Here is an 18,992-nt window from a genome sequence, read left to right as displayed (position 1 = left end):
CAGCTAATGTTACAGCTCAGCCAAGGAGGAAGCCATTAATGTTTACATGTCTTGCTGTCACATGTGCGAGCCTCTCATTCATTAGCAGATGCACACTTCCTTCTGCTGTGATACGGTTGGTGGGTGTAGTGTAGTAGTAAGAAGAAAGTTCCTACATGAAACAAAGTCTGTGGATTATCTTTAGTAACCGGGTCATGAATTCTGGAAAGAGACATTGCTGTTTTTAGACCAACCATATCACTAACCAGTTGCAGAAGGAAGCGTGCATCTACGCAAGCCAAGTGCCATCTAGGTCCATTATCTTCAAGAGAAGGCAGACATCTCTATGGCCGATATCTTTAACGGTCAGTAAGTCACACAAAAACAATCTAGACTGATAAACAGCACTACAGGTGAGAGGAAAAATAGTTATTTTTAATTTTTGGGCCGCACTGCCCCTTTAACAACTAATCATATGATTCTTCAACCTAACAAGCTTAACTTGACCTGAGGGAAACCAAAATCATAAAGACTTGTGTGGCAATTCAGTTTCACTAGCAACTACTAATAATGTTAAACACGTGTGCATCATCTGTGCTTGTGTGAGTGTGTATGCAAATACAAATGCCTATGGCTAAGAGATAAAAGATTGCAGGTCTGGGAACAATTTTAGTACATTGTCGTGCCCTTGGGACAGTCTTATATAGCTTCCACACCACAGAGCTGCCCTAGCAACATCAGCAACAACAGCACAGACCCTCCCATCTAGCTACTTGGAGTTTGCTCCAGATGACGCAAGAGAAAGCAAAGGAAAGGAAACTGCGTCACTCTAGTGTACTTGGATTACAGGCAACATTCTGCATGTAAGCGGATAGGGCCTTGTTTCCATTTACGGTGGGGTTATTCCATGACAAGCCAAAAAAAAACCCCCTTCTACAACATAATGCCGGAACAGCCATGTAATTACTATCATGAAATACAACTTAAAAGCCAGAGATGGCAAGTCTTCTCTACGGGAAAAGATACTGTACATATAACCAATCCTCCTTAAGGGTAAATGTTTTGAACCTAGTCCACTCAAAGCTATCCCTGGAGCGACTCGCTTCTTATCCTCTGACAGCAGATCCCCAAAAATGGCTGTTTCATTTGGAAGGTAATTTTCCAAGTGTGGCAGATGGACTCTGTTTCTACATATGATTTATGGTTAAATGAAATTACATCTAGAGAGACTGAGATTCAATAAAGAGGACAGAGGTGTTGTGTTGTGCTGAAATTCTTCAGGGTGAAGGCTATTGTAATAATATTTTTTTTAGATGAAGCACCTTGCTGTGTATACTTTCCCTTTTCTGTATATGTAACCCTTGAAGTCAGCTCCCTCTAGCATGGGTCCGGCTAGGCCCTCAGTCTCCCTATAAAGTCTCTGCGTTGTGTATTTTGTTTTGTTTTTTTGGGTGGTGGAAGACGGAGAGAAGAACCAGGCGAGGAAACACAGGATCTGAGTCGAGCTGTCTTTATCTCAAAGCTTCACCTTTCAGAAAAGGACAAGAAGTTGTCGCTTACAATACAAAATATGTCACACTGCAATAGAACATCTCCCATGGTCTTTTCCAGTAACCAGTGTTAACATAACCAGCAGTTAACAGATGTGTGCATAAGTGAGTGAGAGTAAAAGAGTATGTGTGTGTATGAGTGAAAGAGTGAGTGTAGGTGTGTGTGTGTGTGTGTGAGTGAAAGAGTGTGGGTGTAAATGAGCGAGTGAGTGTGAGTGTGTGTCTGCATGTGCGTGAGTGAGAGTAAAAGAGTACATGTGGGTGTAAATGAGCAAGTGAGTGTAACTGTGTCTGTGCATGTGTGAGAGAACAATAATATGAAAAGAACCAGAACATTTTCCTCACACAGGAATTGTAACATGTTTCTGGGCCACCACATACATTGGTAATAAACTTAACAAACTCCACAGTTGTCTCTTCCACAAATAACCACACCACCACATTAATATAGCTCTTAGCTTTCATATTTGTTGAAATGATCCACTGGATAGTGCAAAACAATAACTTTTTCTCCTATCTTTAGACTGGAGAGACAGTTCACACTGCTTACCTTTCAGAAAAGGACAAGAAGTTGTGACCTAAGATGGCCGTAACCAACAAAGAAGAATAGCCACACAGCAACAAAACAGACCAACAAGGTGGCGCCCGCTGGGGGTTCCTTCACCAGTTATTTGAAAATAATGAGGAAACCTCTGCAGGCTTGTTACATTAGTTCACCTCCTTACATATACTTAATTTTTACTACTACTACTTTATACTAATCACTCTGACTGTGGCCACTGTTACATATGATGTGCTATGCCTGTTGGCTTTGTTTTTCCTATGGTTTTCTATGCTCTAAAAAAGCAATAAATATATATATCTCAAAAAAAATGTTTTGAAGGCTGCCAAGAGCTTTGGACAGCATGTTGGGAAACACCAGCAATGTAATTTGATACTTGAAAAATTGAGGACCACAGTAAAACATCATCCTTCAACTTAATTTCAATTAACACCCCATCTAGTTTTACATCTCTTTTTGCTGTAAATTCTATTGAGAGTGCCTGGACACTGCAGAGGCACAAATCCCTCCAATTTCCTCTCTTGAATAATGTGGTTTGCCACAGGTCACAGCAAGTATGAAACGAACACATCAGCATTCTTTCCTAACAGAGAGATATACTGTATTCAAGCTGGCAGACGACAGTTTTTTCTACTGATAGAAATTTCACTTCCAAGGAAAAGAGAAATGGAAACTATGGACCTACGTGACAGGCTGTGTGCTTCATCAAGACCATCATTTGAAAGTGATAATTCTGCTCATTTTTGGTAAACCATCGTGTTTTCCATTTTCAGTGACGAGAGGGAATTCCATGCAGATTTGAGAAAACGACAAAAACAACAGGCCACTGTTTTCCTTTAAACTGGGAGTCAAAACCTCAGACCACATCTGTGTCAGAGGAAACATCTGGAATATCTTTCAGTTCATGGTGATTTAGGAGGTGCAAGATAAACATCTCAAAACACTAATACGAGTCTTAGATATTTAAGTGATAACCATCACTTAAATCTAAAGAATTAAGGCTTAGTCACATCAGTAAAGGATCAACAGTGAAAGAAAGCCATTTATTTTTACTTAAAATGAAAATGATTCATCGATGAGAGGTAAAATGTCAACTGATAAACGCACACTGACTGTGTTGAGGCTTGAATCCGTGACCTTTTACCAGTCCAGCCTACTGGCCAACCAGAGCAGCTCTGAAACATATTTTCCAGTATTTAAATGGATCCAAGGTTTTTCACCTTTTTAAAAGCAGTTCATGTTATATAATCCTTAGAAAGGAGTCATCTGCCTTTTTTGTCCACATGTTTGCAGTCTGGGTAAGCATTTATGTCTGCAGTGTTTTGTCACAACAACATCTTGATCACATATAAAATTATGGCTTTCTGAGAGAAGCTCTTGGGCACACACTGGACAATAAACTTTCCAGTTTTACTCTTTTTAATACATTCTTTGGTTTAAGAGGACTTGCCTCACATAATGATTTAAAGCAAATCGAACTAGGCACACATAAAAGGACTCCTTGTTTACTGAGTCTGATGCTCTCTAATGGCGTTTTCCGTCCTAAATGGACCACAAAGCTCTTCAGTGTTCTTAGTGGAATTCTATGTATGTATTTTTCCTTATATAACCAATGGAAATAGAATTGGACATACCACTGCTCCACCACTTCTTGCCGTTTATGACGTAGTTGTCTTCATCCCTGTAAAGCGTGCACTCTATGTTGGTTGCATCACTGGAGGCCACATCAGGCTCTGGGGAAAGGATGACAGGTCAGCTTAAAACTCACAACACCCAAATTTTACACTAAATAAAAGACAATAAGCAATGATGTTTATAATCCTACAGATTTTACATTTCCAGCCCCCTGCTTTTGCTTTATGTTCCATCTTTTCCAAAAAATCTGGATTCCAGCTCAAACCACAGGCAGAGTGGTTAAAATAAATAGAACGCACTCACACGTTTTCACACTGAAACTCTACAGCAGATGACTCTTAAAGTCAGAAGTCACGATTGTTTATGAGCACAAGATGGAGGTTCCTGTTCCTGTTCCTCGTCATCCAGTGTAATAAATCGACCACACCGGTGACAAAACACATCCCCAAAACACATCCCCAAAACACTACTTATCAACATCTGTGTTTACGAAAAACCATGGGAAGTTTCACACCCACCACTGTAATCACCTCTGGCAACAGCATGCTGCGGTTTCCAGGCAGTGTGGAAAGAAAAAGGGGGAAAACAGGGAGAAATTACTCATAGTGAGCTCATGTTTGCAGTTGACATGTAAAACTCCCAAACAACAGAGTCGGTAGCAGCCGTGCTACCTGGCTCACTGATGACCAGAACCGTCACCAGAACGTCTGGCAACAAACACAAAAACATATTTGGAGGGCTGAACTTCACAAGTAACTGTGCAGGACACTGCTTCTAAAAGGTGCTTCCAGTAAGTGTTTCAAGATACCAGCTCGAGTCGACACACAGTAAATTATTTCACCTCTTAAATTACATCTGTCACACTTTCATCACTCATATCTCCACTGTGACTCTAGAGGATATGGTATGTTCTCTTTGTTCAGCGTTTTGTAAAGCACTGTGACATGAAGTACATATTTAAAACTCTGTCAGTGATGCAGACGGACATGGTCATTGAAGTACCTGTCATACAGAAGCAGGAGCGGATCTCTCCTCCGAGGAGAGGCTCCAACCATTTCTTCTTCTGCTCCTCACTGCCGAACATGTGGAGCACCTCCATATTTCCTGTGTCTGTGAAGAAACATACCACACATGTTCTTCCAGAGTAGTATGAGCCACATTTTGGAAATAACATGTTCTTACAGACATTAGTAATATTGTTTGATCTCATGTGACAAACAAATACTGTAAGAGGGCCAATTTGGGGAATGTTTATATTTCAAACACAGTGAATAAACACAAAAATGTATGTCTGTTAAACAAGGCTGAAATGTTGACATTTGGAGAGGATTTACCTGTCTACAGAGGATTTTATGTGGAACATAAGGGTATAGTATTATCTGTCATATTGTCCATGGGCTCTAAATTATCTCAACATTGGACACCATGTAAGATGCGTTACCAGGAGCTTGGCAGTTGAAGACTTCGGGGGCGAAGAGGCAGCGTCCGGTTTCCTCTGCAATGTAGGCATAGTCCAACTGACTGAGACCGCTGACTGCAGGCAGGAACAGGTTCCACAGCCCTGCCTCCCTGGCTTTCACCTGAATATGCAGATACATACAGAGTAGGGATGAGCATGAGTATGTGCTTTAGATGTCAGCATTTTTTTCCAATGTACAGAACCATCACATTTCTTTTTGCTTTGTAATAAAAACAACATACATATTCATTTGTTTTCCATAACCGCTTATCCTGTTGGGGGGCATGGGGGGCTGGAGCCTATCCCAGCTGACATTGGGTGAGAGGCGGTGTACACCCTGGACAGGTCACCAGACTATCACAAGGCTGACACATAGAGACAGACAACCATTCATACTCACATTCACACCTACGGACAATTTAGAGTCACCAATTAACCTGAATGTCTTCGGACTGTGGGAGGAAGTACCTGGAGAAAACCGATGCTCACATGGAGAACATGCAAACTCCACACAGAAATCCACACCCTGGGTTTGAACCAAGATCCCTCTGCTGTGAGGTGACCACCATGCTGCCAACATACATACATATACGCCATACATATGATACCCTGACTCTGTTCTTTATTAAAAGTTCACACGTTTTGAACTGCTATCTATGAATATCTGTACAGATCCATATAATAAAATGACAGATCTGCAAAGCTGTAGATAATTTTCATTGTTTTCAGATGGACATGACTTGATCTAACATACAGGCAGAATGGAGACCAGGCATAAGAGTAATGTTTGGAAGTATTTTGACAAAATAAACAATGCTTGGGGGTATGGTCTCTCTTTATGTACGCTTATCTCTACAGTCTGTGTAGCACAGAGGCTCACTCTAACCCTAATCTGCATGTTTTTGGATGATCATTTTGGACCCAACTCTTACATAAAATTTTATTTTTTACAAGTCCTCTAATACTCTATGATAATTTAATATTAGTACTTGAATATACTAAAAAAAATAGAATAAAAAAATAAAAATGCCTTTCCGTAGTTCAGATTGTTGTAGTAGGAGTTTTTTGCCTACTTTAGGTTCTTAGAAAATAAGTTGGAATTAGTCTACACGGAGAGAGAATCCTTCACATGAAAGTCACACAGCAAAATATCGTCTCAGTCTCATAACAATCTCAATCTGTCTTTATACTAAGTAACAAACACCCCTAGTGCATTTTCTCATAACAAGCTCTGGACAGGCATGCTGGTAGCTGCATACACATGTTCAAGGTTGAGATAATAGCGTCTGCTCTTTGTCTTCTCTCAGCAGGACAAAACTGTTTTTTTCTCACGATACTGTGGGCCCTCTATTAACATAAGGCAAGCATATGTACAGTCGTTCAGGAACATTCTGCTATTCAAAACAAGACGTTTTTAAATCATTGCATCGTTTAGCTGCTAAAGCACAATTTATTTCCTGTACAGTGTCAATGCATGTGCAAACTGAGTGCTTCTTGCAAGGTCTGTAGTGTGGAGCTGACTTAGAGGGGAGGTGCAATGTTTAGACAAGGTTGAATAAGCTTGGCCCTTAAACCTGTAACACTTGATGGGAGTTTTTATATCGAAATGCTTCTTTTGTTCTCTAATATTTCTGTTGTATCGGTAATGATAACTGGGACAGGTGTCTGTTGAAAATGTAACCACCAAATAAGAGAAAATTGTTTAAAGAGATCATTACGTACCTTTAGATCCTCTATAATTTGTGGGGTGTGCCATCTTTGTGGAGACTGAGCGTGTTTGGAGTAGTATTCTGCAACTTCCTGGAGAAAAACAAAATTTTTGACAGCATTATTAATCTATTTCCTCTCACTTGTACCATAAAAAAATAAAAAAACAGAAATATTTCTTCTACTTCACAGTTTGTTGATGTAGTTATGTCTGCAGGTGTTTGTACAGGAGAAACTAATCTGTGGCTTTGTTACACAAAACACACACCATTCTGCCCACTGCTCCCACTAATAAAGCCGAACAAGATTTGTCATCTCTGCGCTGTATTAAGCCCGCTGTGATGCCCCGCCAGTGAGGATGATTCTGCGTGCAATGTAATTCATGTAATCAATAGACTCCTTGTTCTCTCGCTCCGATGAATTAATTCTGATTGCATGAATGAGCTGGTGTGCTCTGTCAAATCCTTTCATCTGAAAGTTAAAAGTCCATCTGAGCAAACAAATCTCTCCTCTGTTCTCGGCAGCTCTTGGCACTGACCTCCTGAGCAGGAAGCACGTATTGTCTCATGAAGTCTTTGACCTGCTGGAGAACAGCCTGACCTTTAGCTGTCTGAAGGAACAGAGCATCGGACCGTTCTGTTGGGCCTGCGACAGACCTGGCAAGAAACACATCTCACCCGTTAAAAGTCAACAGGGAATAACGGAAGCAGCAGCTGGATGCCAAATTCCAACTCTGTTGCTGTCTTAAATTAAGTCAGCAGGTGGAATCAATCTGTTTCCTGGCCTACAATAACACTGAATTTGGACAATACTCTATTGAAAACAGACAGTTTGGACAGTCTAATACGGATTATCCACTTTTACAGCTTACCAGGACACTTCTACCAAACTCACTGGGTATCTGTGACAACTTATGGATAAAATTACACACAGAAAAGAAGAAATGAGTCAGAGAGACATTTTCAGCACAGATCCAACACAAACATCCAGCATCTTTTTTAAGTAATTGTTGAGTCACTGTATTGATACAATGGGTCATGTACAAACAACCACAGACACTTTGTTACACAACTCTAAAAGCCAGCTGACCTGTGTGCAAGCTGCAAGGCAACCTTAGCCAAGGGCTCCACACACTGGCCGAACTCAGCTGCATTGGGAGCACTGGCATTACCCAGTAGGTGGCGTGTGTAGATACCCTGATGGATGAAAGAGAGTGATAAATATTAAATTGAAAGCAACCAGATCCATTTAGGCCCCTCTGTAGTTGAGATGACATTACCAATCCACTGTAAGATACTTGAATTATCCCAACAATGTAATCCTACAGTGAGAATTCCACTAATTTTCAATATGTCAAGGTAAACAGGAATAAAATGGTAGTTAACCTTTGTATATAAACAGGTACAAACCTGGGAAATTCCTGCCATTTTAAAGATAGACAGGGCCAGGTAGAAATTCAGCTGTGGCAAAGCAAATGGGATCCCCCGACAACGGCAGTACATGGAGGTCAGGTCACCCACAGTTGGTATACCTGCTCATTAGTTGGAGAGACAAGGAGATAAAAGGGTGCAATTAGTTTCTACACCAAGAAGCTGAAAAATGAAGCCAACACAGAAATGCCAAAAATTGCAGTTCTTCAAATGGCCACTTCAGGCTGGCTCCAGAAGCAAGTTGGTCCCTGTGGATCCTCATACTGAAATGCCCAACTTCACAGCAGATATAAACATGTGCACAGCGTGGTGCAAAAAGCAGTTTTGGTCTCTATAGCTTATTTCCCCGTTCATGACAACTGTACTGAGGGCGGATTTGTCTCACTACCAAACTCACCCATTTTATTCAGGCTTAAAGTTATGCATACTTAAGGACATGGCTGTTTTGAGTGACAGGCTGTCTGCTAGGCATCAGCTTGAGCCCTCAGTCAGATTCACCCCTTGCTCCTTCAGAGATCCACCCAGACTCCAAAAATCCAAGATGGCGACAACTCAAATGTCAAACTCGAAGTCTTCATAACTAGAGTCCACAAACCAATGGGTGACCTCACCGCGGCTACGCCAATTATTGTTATACAGCCTATGGTTTACACGTGTCACCCTTTCTTGAGAATAGGGACAAAACCTTAAAATTGTAACTTATCAACACACTAATTTTGTTTCAGGGGGTGAAACAAGGATTTATATGTATGGTATGATCCATAAATATGACCCATAAAATTTTTGATCTGTTTTATATTTTTTTGAATTTCTAAGTTTGTGTGCCAGGAAACACCCCTGTCCCAGACAAGAATTCACAACTAGATAAAACTGGTGTAAAAATGTACTGCTATAATCATAAAAATAATGTATTAAAATATAGATTTTTATTAGGGATGGATGCATAACAACAACAGAGAATTACAAGTGTTATTCCCTTTTTTTTGGTAAACAAAGAAACAAAAAAAAAGTCTCTGCATTGAAAAACACATTAGCCATAAATTATATAAACAGTATTAAGCAATGGTTGTTTAGCAATTAAAGTAGTTTATACAAGAATTCAATTTCCGAGTAAACTTATCAGAGGAGCCTTTCACTGTTAAAATTATTTTCTAAAATGTAAGAAAGGACATAACATCGTTAAGCCACAGTGATACAGATGGGGGTTTAGGAGATTTCCACAGGAGTAAAATGCGACAGCTCGCCAAAGGCTGATATTTCTGACTGTGAGGAGTTAATTTGTAGTTGTTCAGATGTAACCCCAAATATAGCAATAAAATATGGGGTCAGATCAGTCTCATAATGAATGAACTCACGCAGGGTTTTTCCACAAATACACATGCTCTGGTTTACAGTTGTATTTCGGACTCACTACTGCACACGATCTGTTTCGCAAATGCACACGCTCTGGTTCACAAATATAATGTTTATGCAAACTTGTAATATAAATTCGGAAATGTACATGCTCTACTTCACAAATATTATTTTGAGGCACACTTGGAATATAAATTCACAGATCATGCGAATCGCTGAATGTGCATTTACAAACTGCTTCTCATTTGTGAACCTCTCTACATTTGTGAGAGAAATCTGTGTGGTGAATTTTGAGACTCCCCTGACATCGCAGGTCAATGAACGTCACCATTGGCTGATAAATCTGTCAATCAAATTTATGATTCTGATTGACAGATTCATCAGTTAATCAGGTGTGTTCGCTTTCAGCCAATCGTATGGCTCCTTACATTTTCTCCACACTTTTAAACCAATCGCAGAGCTACTGAGCTACTGTTTGCAGTGTTCAAACAAGACGCGCTAGACTGCAAAGGTGGAAGAGACATGGATCAATCTCAACCTGTAAGTAACACATTTATCTTATTATCCCCTTGTTGTAAATTAGGGCTGCCACTAGCCATTATTTTCATTATCAACTAATCTGTCGATTATTTCTTTGATTAGTCGACTAATCATTTCATCGAAAAATGTGTTAAAATGTTGTAAAATGTTGGTCTGTCTCGCCCAAACCCCAAAATCACGTCATCTCATGTCTTGTTTCGTACTCACGCTGAAGGGTTTTAGTTCACTGTCATGGGAGAGTGTGTAAAGCTGCCAATATCTGAACGTAAGAAGCTGCATTAAGAGTATTTTGGGGTGCTTTTATAGTACTTTTCTATGAAAAATGACTCAAACCGATTAGTCGACTACTAAAATAGTCACAGATTATTTTAATAGTCGATTAGACATCGATTAGTCGACTAATCGTGGCAGCCCTATTGTAAATCATGCAATGTTATTGAATTAATGAGTTGAAGCGTTCTGTTTAGCCAAGTAACATGTTTGAATGAACATAAACTATGAATACACCTTATGTAAGGAGCCATACGATTGGCTGAAAGCGAACACACCTGATTAACTGATGAATCTGTCAGTCAGAATCATAAATTTGATTGACAGATTTATCAGCCAATGGTGACATTCATTGACCTGCGACGTCAGGGGATTCTCAAAATTCACCACACAGATTTCTCTCACAAATGTAGAGAGGTTCACAAATGAGAAGCAGTCTGTAAATGCACATTCAGCGATTCGCATGATCTGTGAATTTATATTCCAAGTGTGCCTCAAAATAATATTTGTGAAGCAGAGCGTGTGCATTTCCGAATTTATATTACAAGTTTGCATGAAAATTTTATTTGTGAACCAGAGCGTGTGCATTTGCGAAACAGATCGTGTGCATTAGTGAGTCCGAAATACAACTGCGAACCAGGGCATGTGTATTCGTGAGAAACCCTGCGTGAGTTCATTCATTATGAGACTGATCTGACCCCATAATAAAAGAATCCATTTTTATCTGGACTCCTGATAAACATATTTTTTATGAAAATGCTGGACCTTTAAAGATGTGTCCCAGATTTTTGTCAGCTCCATTAGATTTCTACAAAAACATAATTTAATCAAGCATAAAAGGGGTTAGCTATATCCTAAGGACTCCTGTCTCACTTCTTAGTTTCCAAAAAAGGCAGGAATGCTGCTCATAAACTGGTAAAATTTCTATTTTTTTATGAATTCATTAAATAATATTGGGCGGCACGGTGGTGTGGTGGTTAGCACTCTCGCCTCACAGCAAGAGGGTTGCCGGTTCGATCCCGGGCGTGGGAGCCCTTCTGTGCGGAGTTTGCATGTTCTAGGTCCATAGGTGTGAATGTGAGTGTGAATGGTTGTTTGTCTCTATGTGTCAGCCCTGTGATAGTCTGGCGACCTGTCCAGGGTGTACCCTGCCTCTCGTCCGATGTAGCTGGGATAGGCTCCAGCCCCCCCGCGACCCTCAAGAGGATGAAGCGGTTAGAAGATGAATGAATGAATGAATGAATGAATGAATAATATTGCTATCAGGTATGTCTCAAACCATGACATGCCAACTTGTAGCTCTTCTAAATCAAATCTAAACAAGGATTATGGTTTAAAAATGACTATTTTGATGAGCATTAAGAGGACTATTAGCAACTCTGAAAAAATAAAATGGTTACTCACTATAACTGCTGTGAAATTAATAAACATATAACATGTTTTCCAACTCTGTAAGAAGTCAACTTTGTCACACATCCATTATGTATGCTAATCAAGAAAAAATTGCAAGGGTTACTAGTCACAATTTTGATCCTTTAAATATATTTGCCTAATTGAAGACTAAAGATCAAAACCCCCAAAAAGTAAGGTTACGTCCCAGTTCTCAAGAGTGATTGTGTATATTTACACAAAGATGTCAGAGCTAGTATTTGAGCCATTTTCTACACTTGTCATGCTTGAATGCTCGTCTTCAGGATTATTCGTCTGTTACCTTCTATTCCTTGTAGGCTGCCCATTGTGCTGGTGAGTTTAATGTATGTAGGCCAGTAGTGAGGCATGAGGAAGTAGGCAAAGTCTGCCAAGGGCTGCCCAGTGGTAGACAGCTCCCAGTCCAACACTGCTATCACACGTGTCTAATGACATAAAACACATTTTGTAAAGCATTACAGTCACATGAAGCAAACAGGTAAGAGTAAGTGTTTGAGAAGTTGTACCTCTGTTGGATGGAATATCAAGTTGTCCATTCGGAAATCTCCATGGACAAGTGTGACCTTGTCATCACCGGCTGGCAAATTCTTCATCAACCAATCAGACAGTTGATTCATGGCTGGAATGTCTGTGTGAGCTGCTGCGTTGTACTGCTTCGTCCAGGTGGACACCTTTGAAGATGGAAAGACACTTTTAAATGTCACAACTTTAACTCCTTTTTCCAGAGAAAACATATAAAGTTTTGATTTACTGAGTACAATGTGTTGTGCTCACTTGTCTCTTGCAGTAACCTGATCCTTTTCCATACCCTTCGAGGTTCATTGATGCCAGGTCCAGTGAGTGTAGCTTTGCCAACACTTCCACTGCAGCCACATACAGAGCTGCTCTCTCTGCTGCACTCACTCCAGGGAGACGAAGATCCCTGAATATGCGCCCCTGCTCAATAGGGATATTTTAACAGGCATATTTTCACCTCATGATAGATGACCACTATGTGATAGTAAGTATGTATTTAGAAGCCTGGGCATCAATTGGGTGTGTCATATCAGCATGTGTCAGCAAGCAAACACGAGTCCAAATTTCATCTTTTATCAGATTATTATTATTAGAATGTAGAGCGAAGGTTGAGCAAAACAGCAATACACATATTAGATGCAGGAATATTGTGAAATCAGGCCTTAGTAGCACAAACCTACCTTCACATGCTCCATTACGTAGAACTCCGTTCCAATGACTTCAGCATCAGTGCAGTGCAACAGAGGCTCAGGTACAGGGAAGCCAGCAGAGAACAGGGCCTTCTGCACCCGGTACTCCCTGTCCACCTGTAAATAACGTTACAAGAATCCACCATCTAAACAAAAACATCACCCACGCTTAGTATCCTAACATTTTTTCACAAGTCCCACACAACCATAATCATTTACAACACAAATATTAATATGAAACCGCAAATTCATAGGAAGCTTCTGGGAAAGGACTTTGTACTTTTGTACTGATTACACTAAAAATGCACATAGTCTTCAGTTGGTACACTTCCAATCATTAATTTCAAACAATTTTTAGCTTAACCAGTGTTTCAGTCAGTGCACAACAGGTCAGCTGAACATGCAAAAGTGTGAAATTTTTGAACTGAAAAGCATTCCTCATTTTATTTTTAAAAACTTCAACAAATTTGCACATTTTTCTAATGTATACAGCATGTTATCCTAAGTTCATATTTTATACTTTATTACTTGTACAACTAGTATATTTATATTGTATTCTAGTATTTTTTTATATTGTGTATTCAATAGATATTTTATATGTATGTATAAATAAATAAATAAGAAAAAAATATATATGTATAGTATGCTTGGGTATTTACTTGTATTCTTTATTGAGCTATTTTTTTTAATTCACTGTTTTTATTTTTCTATTGATATTTTCCTTGTGTATTTACTGTTCCCATGCAATGCCTGGATAACCTGCTACTATAGCACAAGAATTTCCCAAACTGGGATCAATAAAATAAATTATACATCCATCCATCTATCTATCTGTGTTTTTAGAAGTTTATTCTCTGTCATATTTATTTAATTTCTTTTGTCTTTTAATCTCTCTTTTGTCTCTCAATCTCTTAATCGGTCTGTTTTGTGTATTCATTTTATTCTCTAAAAAAATGACAAAATCATGTACGTCCAAACAATAAACACTAGGCGCTGGACATGAGATCATGCAAGAGAAAAAAGTTCACCAGTTATACTATGCTGCCTTACAATTACCATGGCATAATTTTATTCTCTATCATATTACTTTTTATAAACATAATTTTATCTATCTATCTATCTATTTTGTGCTTTTATAAATTTATTATCTAACCGTCTATCCGCCTAACCAAATTTAGGATAGATTTTTGGACAAATCCTATTTGTTTTACTTATTTAAGCATTGCAGGCAAGTAATATATATATATGTGGTCTTGTGCAGAGGTAAGCGTTATGTAGGAATATGGTTAATTAAGTACGATTTCATAACATTTTGCCAACAAGTAAGTGCAAGTATTAAGTAAAATGACAGTATTGTAGTTTTTTTTTAGATTTGTAACATGAGAATAGTGGATTTTACATAGAAAGGCTTTACTTATTTACGCAAAAAATAAAATAAAAATGGATAAATTAAATTAAATTAAATGTAGAAGTTAAGACCTCACAAATTCAAATTTAAGGCCTTGTTGTTGCAACATTATAAGGACTTTGTAAGGACCTGTAGACACCCAGCTCACCTTGTGTGCTCCTGGCAGCAGCTCACCAGGAGGTTTCTTCCTGAGCACATAGCTGTTTGAGGGGGTTTGAATTAGGAAGGTTGGGTTTGACTGACCAGCGCTGAAAAGACAAGGTGGAGCTGTTAGCATGTTAACAGTTAGCTTAGCATGATTTATACATTATTACTAGCTTCCAATTGCCCCTTTGTTGCTTCGAAATTGCGAAACACACCAGCTGTATGTATCTTACCTGTACTGTCTGACAGTGAGCGTGTCATTATGTGACACCCGTGAATTGGCAGACAAATATCTCTGAAGTCTGTCAACATTGAATTTATGTTGCTCTCGGACAGGAGTTGTCAGCTCTTCCATATTTAAGTTAACGAGTGGATTAACCATTTCCAGGTGCATCGTTGAGACAACTCTCGCAGTGTTGACAGTGGTGGTCGGACCGTTTACGGCGGCGCACACTGTCGTTATATCCTCAAAAAAGTGTTTACAGTGATAACTTACAGAAATTCAGCCGTTTTAAAACACAAATAGACATAAATTATTCAACTGTTAGTCCATATTTTTTTAATACAGTTAAAAAAAATCTACTAATAATGAGGGAACGCTTTGACGTTTTTATACTCGTTTTCCACACGGACGCTATTTACGGGAACACACATCCTGACAGCTGAGTTGAGTTGTGAAGACGTGTACTTTCTGGACCAATTTAGCCGCCTAGACAGTTAATTTTCGCTATTACTGCAGATAATACTACATATATTTTGTTCGCAGTGTTTAGCGACATTATTTTTCGTAATGGCGACCGTGGAGGAGTTGAAGCTGCGGGTCAGAGAGTTGGAAAATGAATTGATAAAGTGTAAGCAGAAGCAGTGCGCCGCGGAAGATGCTCAATGCCAGGAACAATACAGACCCAAGATTGACAAAATGAGCGCCGAAGTTGTGGATTCCAACCCATACAGGTGGTTTTTTATTGTATGATTTTTGTCTTTTGACAGATTTTTTTTAAAGACTGCTTACAGCTCTGAGAGGCTACGCCTTATGAGTCACTGCTCCCATATGGTGGTACTTCACAGACCACTGGCTAATGTCAGCTGTGTTTTCATTGCAGTCGTCTCATGGCTCTAAAGAGAATGGGTATCGTGGATGATTATGAGGTATGATATTTAAGGGTTGCTCTTATTGCATTGCAGTACTTGAGTTTGTTAATGCTATAACATGAGTATCCTAATGATACCATTTTTTGTGATACCATTTTAAAACAGGAACTGGCCCTTGATAGTAATAAATAAAACTAAATTCCACAGATGCACAAATATCAGCACTGAAAAAATAGATTTTGACCTATATATCTTTTATATGTACATGATAGTGATTTTTCTAGATAATATCAGAGGACACCTATCAGTGCTCCCCTGATGAGAGGGGTTTTTTTTAGCATTGAAGGATAAAGGATCATCTTCAAATGTTTTTTGTTCTCAAATTTTTTATTTAGTTGTTTTGCAAAAATATTAATAATAAATCATATTTATGTAGCTGCTTCTCATCCATATGTGATTGTTTTAACTCCAGAAAGAAAAATTGACCCTTTGTCTAACCCTTACCTCCCCTCCTCACCCTGGCTGGCTTTGGATGACCTGTGATGGACCAAGAGAAGGGAAAAATAAAATAAAATAAAATAACTAAATAAATAAAATAATAAATACATGCAGTGATAAACCCAAATAACTACAAAAAAACTAACAAAAAAAATCATACATATCCATATGAAGTACAGTTACATCATTACCTCTCACACTGTATGCATTGTATGTATCTTCAAATATTTTGACAGAAAATCAGGACGTTCACAGTCGCCGTGGTTGGTGTTGGTGGAGTCGGCAGTGTGACAGCTGAAATGCTCACCAGATGTGGCATTGGTAAGGTAATACAAACTTTTACTTATTTCTTCTATATTACCACATACCTGCACATCTTGTTCTGTAGATCGTCTGCCTATACTTACTCTAATGTCATCTATGCTTGCACCTTCACAGTTGCTCCTCTTTGACTATGATAAAGTCGAGCTGGCCAATATGAACAGACTGTTCTTCCAGCCTCACCAGGCAGGCCTCAGTAAAGTGGAAGCTGCAGAACACACACTCAGGTATGCTGTTGTTTAAAGTAATCCACTTTCCACCTAAAATGGAGATTTCTTTTTGGTTATGTTACTCAATTTACCCGACAGGAACATCAACCCGGATGTGCAGTTTGAGACCCACAACTACAATATCACCACAATGGAAAATTTTACACATTTTATGGAGCGCATCAGGTGAGCATACTCTCGTGTTCTTAGTTGTCCTATTCTCTCTCCTTAGTGGTACAGGCTGTCATGAAAAATTATTCTGTCTTCTTAGTTATGGAGGGCTGGAAGAAGGGAAGCCGGTGGATTTGGTCCTGAGCTGTGTGGACAACTTTGAGGCCAGAATGGCGATCAATACAGTAAGTGCAGCACCAGTACATATCATACACTATGATTTGTACGTTTTACTCTTGCAGATTGTTTTCATGTTGTCATGTTTGTCACAGGCTTGTAATGAACTAGGTCAGATCTGGATGGAGTCTGGTGTCAGTGAGAATGCCGTATCGGGGCACATTCAGCTCATCATTCCTGGAGAGACGGCATGCTTCGCTGTACGTCTACACACAAACATCTCCTACCTAAACAACCTAGCACTGTGAGAAAAAAAAAAATACAGTAGTTACATGGTAATACAGTGTCATATCCTTTGATAGTGTGCTCCTCCTCTGGTGGTGGCAGCCAACATCGATGAGAAGACCCTAAAAAGGGAGGGTGTGTGTGCCGCCAGCTTACCAACAACGATGGGTGTGGTTGCAGGCCTCCTGGTGCAGAATGTCCTCAAGTAAGATATCATTATTTATGACCAGTGGGAATCATTACATTCTTAAGATTTGTCTATGTTAATAAAAATGTTTGTCTTTCAGGTATCTGTTGAAGTTTGGCACTGTCAGTTATTATCTTGGCTACAATGCCATGCAGGACTTCTTCCCCAGCATGGCCATGAAAGCCAACCCTCAGTGTAACGACCGCCACTGCAGGAGACAACAGGAAGAGTACAAGGTGTGTGCTTGCCGTTTGTTTTCAAGTATCACAATGTAGGACCTACCAAAAGCCCTGTTCTTTGCAGTGTAGACCCCTATATGGTGCTGTACCAGCTAAGCTAACAGTGTGAATCTGTATGAATGTTTCCCTTCAGAAGAAAGAAGCAGAGCGGCCAAAGGTTGAAGTTGTAGAGGAAGAGGAGGAGGCGGTTGTACACGAGGACAATGAGTGGGGTGAGATACAAACAGCTATTCCAGCTAACAGTGTCAGATGTGCAACAGCTTGCCTGGATTAGTCATTGTACATCACAATAAATCACTGTGTGTGTATTAACACACCCAATTGTGCTGTGTAGGTATTGAACTAGTATCAGAGGTGACTGACACAGAGTTACAAGCAGCATCAGGAGCTGTGCCTGATCTCCCAGAAGGCATTACTGTGGCTTACACCATTCCAGCTGAGGTTAGTATTCACTGACACAACACAGCGTTGAAGGGCTTAAAGGGACAGTTCACCCCAAAATCTAAATTCTAATAATGTTGTTTTCTCTTGACTGAAACAGGAAGCAGTCAGTGGGGAGACAGTGGCGGAGACCGAACAGAGCCTCGAAGAATTGATGGCTCAGATGAGAAAGTTGTAGGCAACAATCTGAAGACGCATTTCTGCTATTCAGATTAGACGTGTCATTTCTTACATGTCTATTGCATCACCTTCTTTAAAAACAAGCATCCTCATGAAAAAGTTAATTACTGTAAAATAAACAAAAGTCAACTGTACTAACAGCATAAGAATGGAAATGCATGAAAAGTGATTCTGATGACATTTCACACAACACAACAAGAGAAACGCAAAAGCAGTCATATGTTTATTTTTCGGACGTATTGGGAAGATGTGTAGCACTTGGAGTTGGTGCAGTCTTAATGAAATGTCCATAAACCTAGGATAATGTCACTGTTAATGCATTAACGTGTCACAATGTGTATTTTCTACGGTTTTGATCCGTGAATGAGTGTCCCCGCCTTTTAATGTATGCGTCATTCACTCAGCTTTCAGAAAGCATCTGCTGCAACAGATTTAAACATTAAACAATGTTTAAGTTGTGACAATAAAGTATTTATTAGATGGAATACAATCTTCTCAATATGTTGGCTGTGATTTTTGTTGTTTTGGTCCTTAACAGCTTTTACAGATTTCAATTACATTAATACATGAATATAAAAAAAA

The 18,992-nt window shown here is 39.3% G+C and overlaps 2 protein-coding genes across 3 annotated transcripts in view; one reads left to right on the top strand and one right to left on the bottom strand.

Annotated features, from left to right (window-relative positions):
• Positions 1–15,095, bottom strand: part of acad11 (acyl-CoA dehydrogenase family, member 11) — a 30,129-nt gene extending 15,034 nt beyond the window's left edge. Inside the window, exons 1-13 of one of the 2 annotated variants that reach the window (XM_049564583.1) lie at positions 14,904–15,095; positions 14,675–14,774; positions 13,110–13,235; positions 12,688–12,852; positions 12,420–12,584; positions 12,197–12,338; positions 8,302–8,423; positions 7,982–8,088; positions 7,431–7,548; positions 6,908–6,985; positions 5,168–5,306; positions 4,729–4,836; positions 3,726–3,824 (exon numbers count right to left, since the gene is read on the bottom strand). In XM_049564583.1, coding sequence (XP_049420540.1) covers positions 3,726–3,824; positions 4,729–4,836; positions 5,168–5,306; positions 6,908–6,985; positions 7,431–7,548; positions 7,982–8,088; positions 8,302–8,423; positions 12,197–12,338; positions 12,420–12,584; positions 12,688–12,852; positions 13,110–13,235; positions 14,675–14,774; positions 14,904–15,064 — 1,630 coding nt within the window. In that variant the 5' untranslated portion in view covers positions 15,065–15,095. The remainder of the gene's footprint in view (positions 1–3,725; positions 3,825–4,728; positions 4,837–5,167; positions 5,307–6,907; positions 6,986–7,430; positions 7,549–7,981; positions 8,089–8,301; positions 8,424–12,196; positions 12,339–12,419; positions 12,585–12,687; positions 12,853–13,109; positions 13,236–14,674; positions 14,775–14,903) is intronic. The other variant, XM_049564584.1, reaches the window with a different exon arrangement.
• Positions 15,096–15,317: 222 nt separating this feature from the next.
• uba5 (ubiquitin-like modifier activating enzyme 5) lies at positions 15,318–18,841 on the top strand. The gene is made up of 12 exons (XM_049565261.1): positions 15,318–15,624; positions 15,774–15,819; positions 16,497–16,586; positions 16,699–16,808; positions 16,890–16,976; positions 17,062–17,146; positions 17,234–17,338; positions 17,441–17,568; positions 17,651–17,786; positions 17,923–18,001; positions 18,124–18,230; positions 18,331–18,841. Exons 1-12 carry the CDS (start codon positions 15,461–15,463, stop codon positions 18,406–18,408), a joined length of 1,215 nt encoding a protein of 404 aa, XP_049421218.1. The 5' UTR covers positions 15,318–15,460; the 3' UTR covers positions 18,409–18,841.
• Positions 18,842–18,992: the final 151 nt, after the last annotated feature.

Source organism: Epinephelus fuscoguttatus, linkage group LG21 (genome assembly GCF_011397635.1).
Source record: "Epinephelus fuscoguttatus linkage group LG21, E.fuscoguttatus.final_Chr_v1".
Lineage (NCBI taxonomy): Eukaryota > Metazoa > Chordata > Actinopteri > Perciformes > Serranidae > Epinephelus > Epinephelus fuscoguttatus.
Note: the sequence above shows the minus strand (reverse complement) of the source record. Positions and strands in the feature narration are given on the sequence as shown.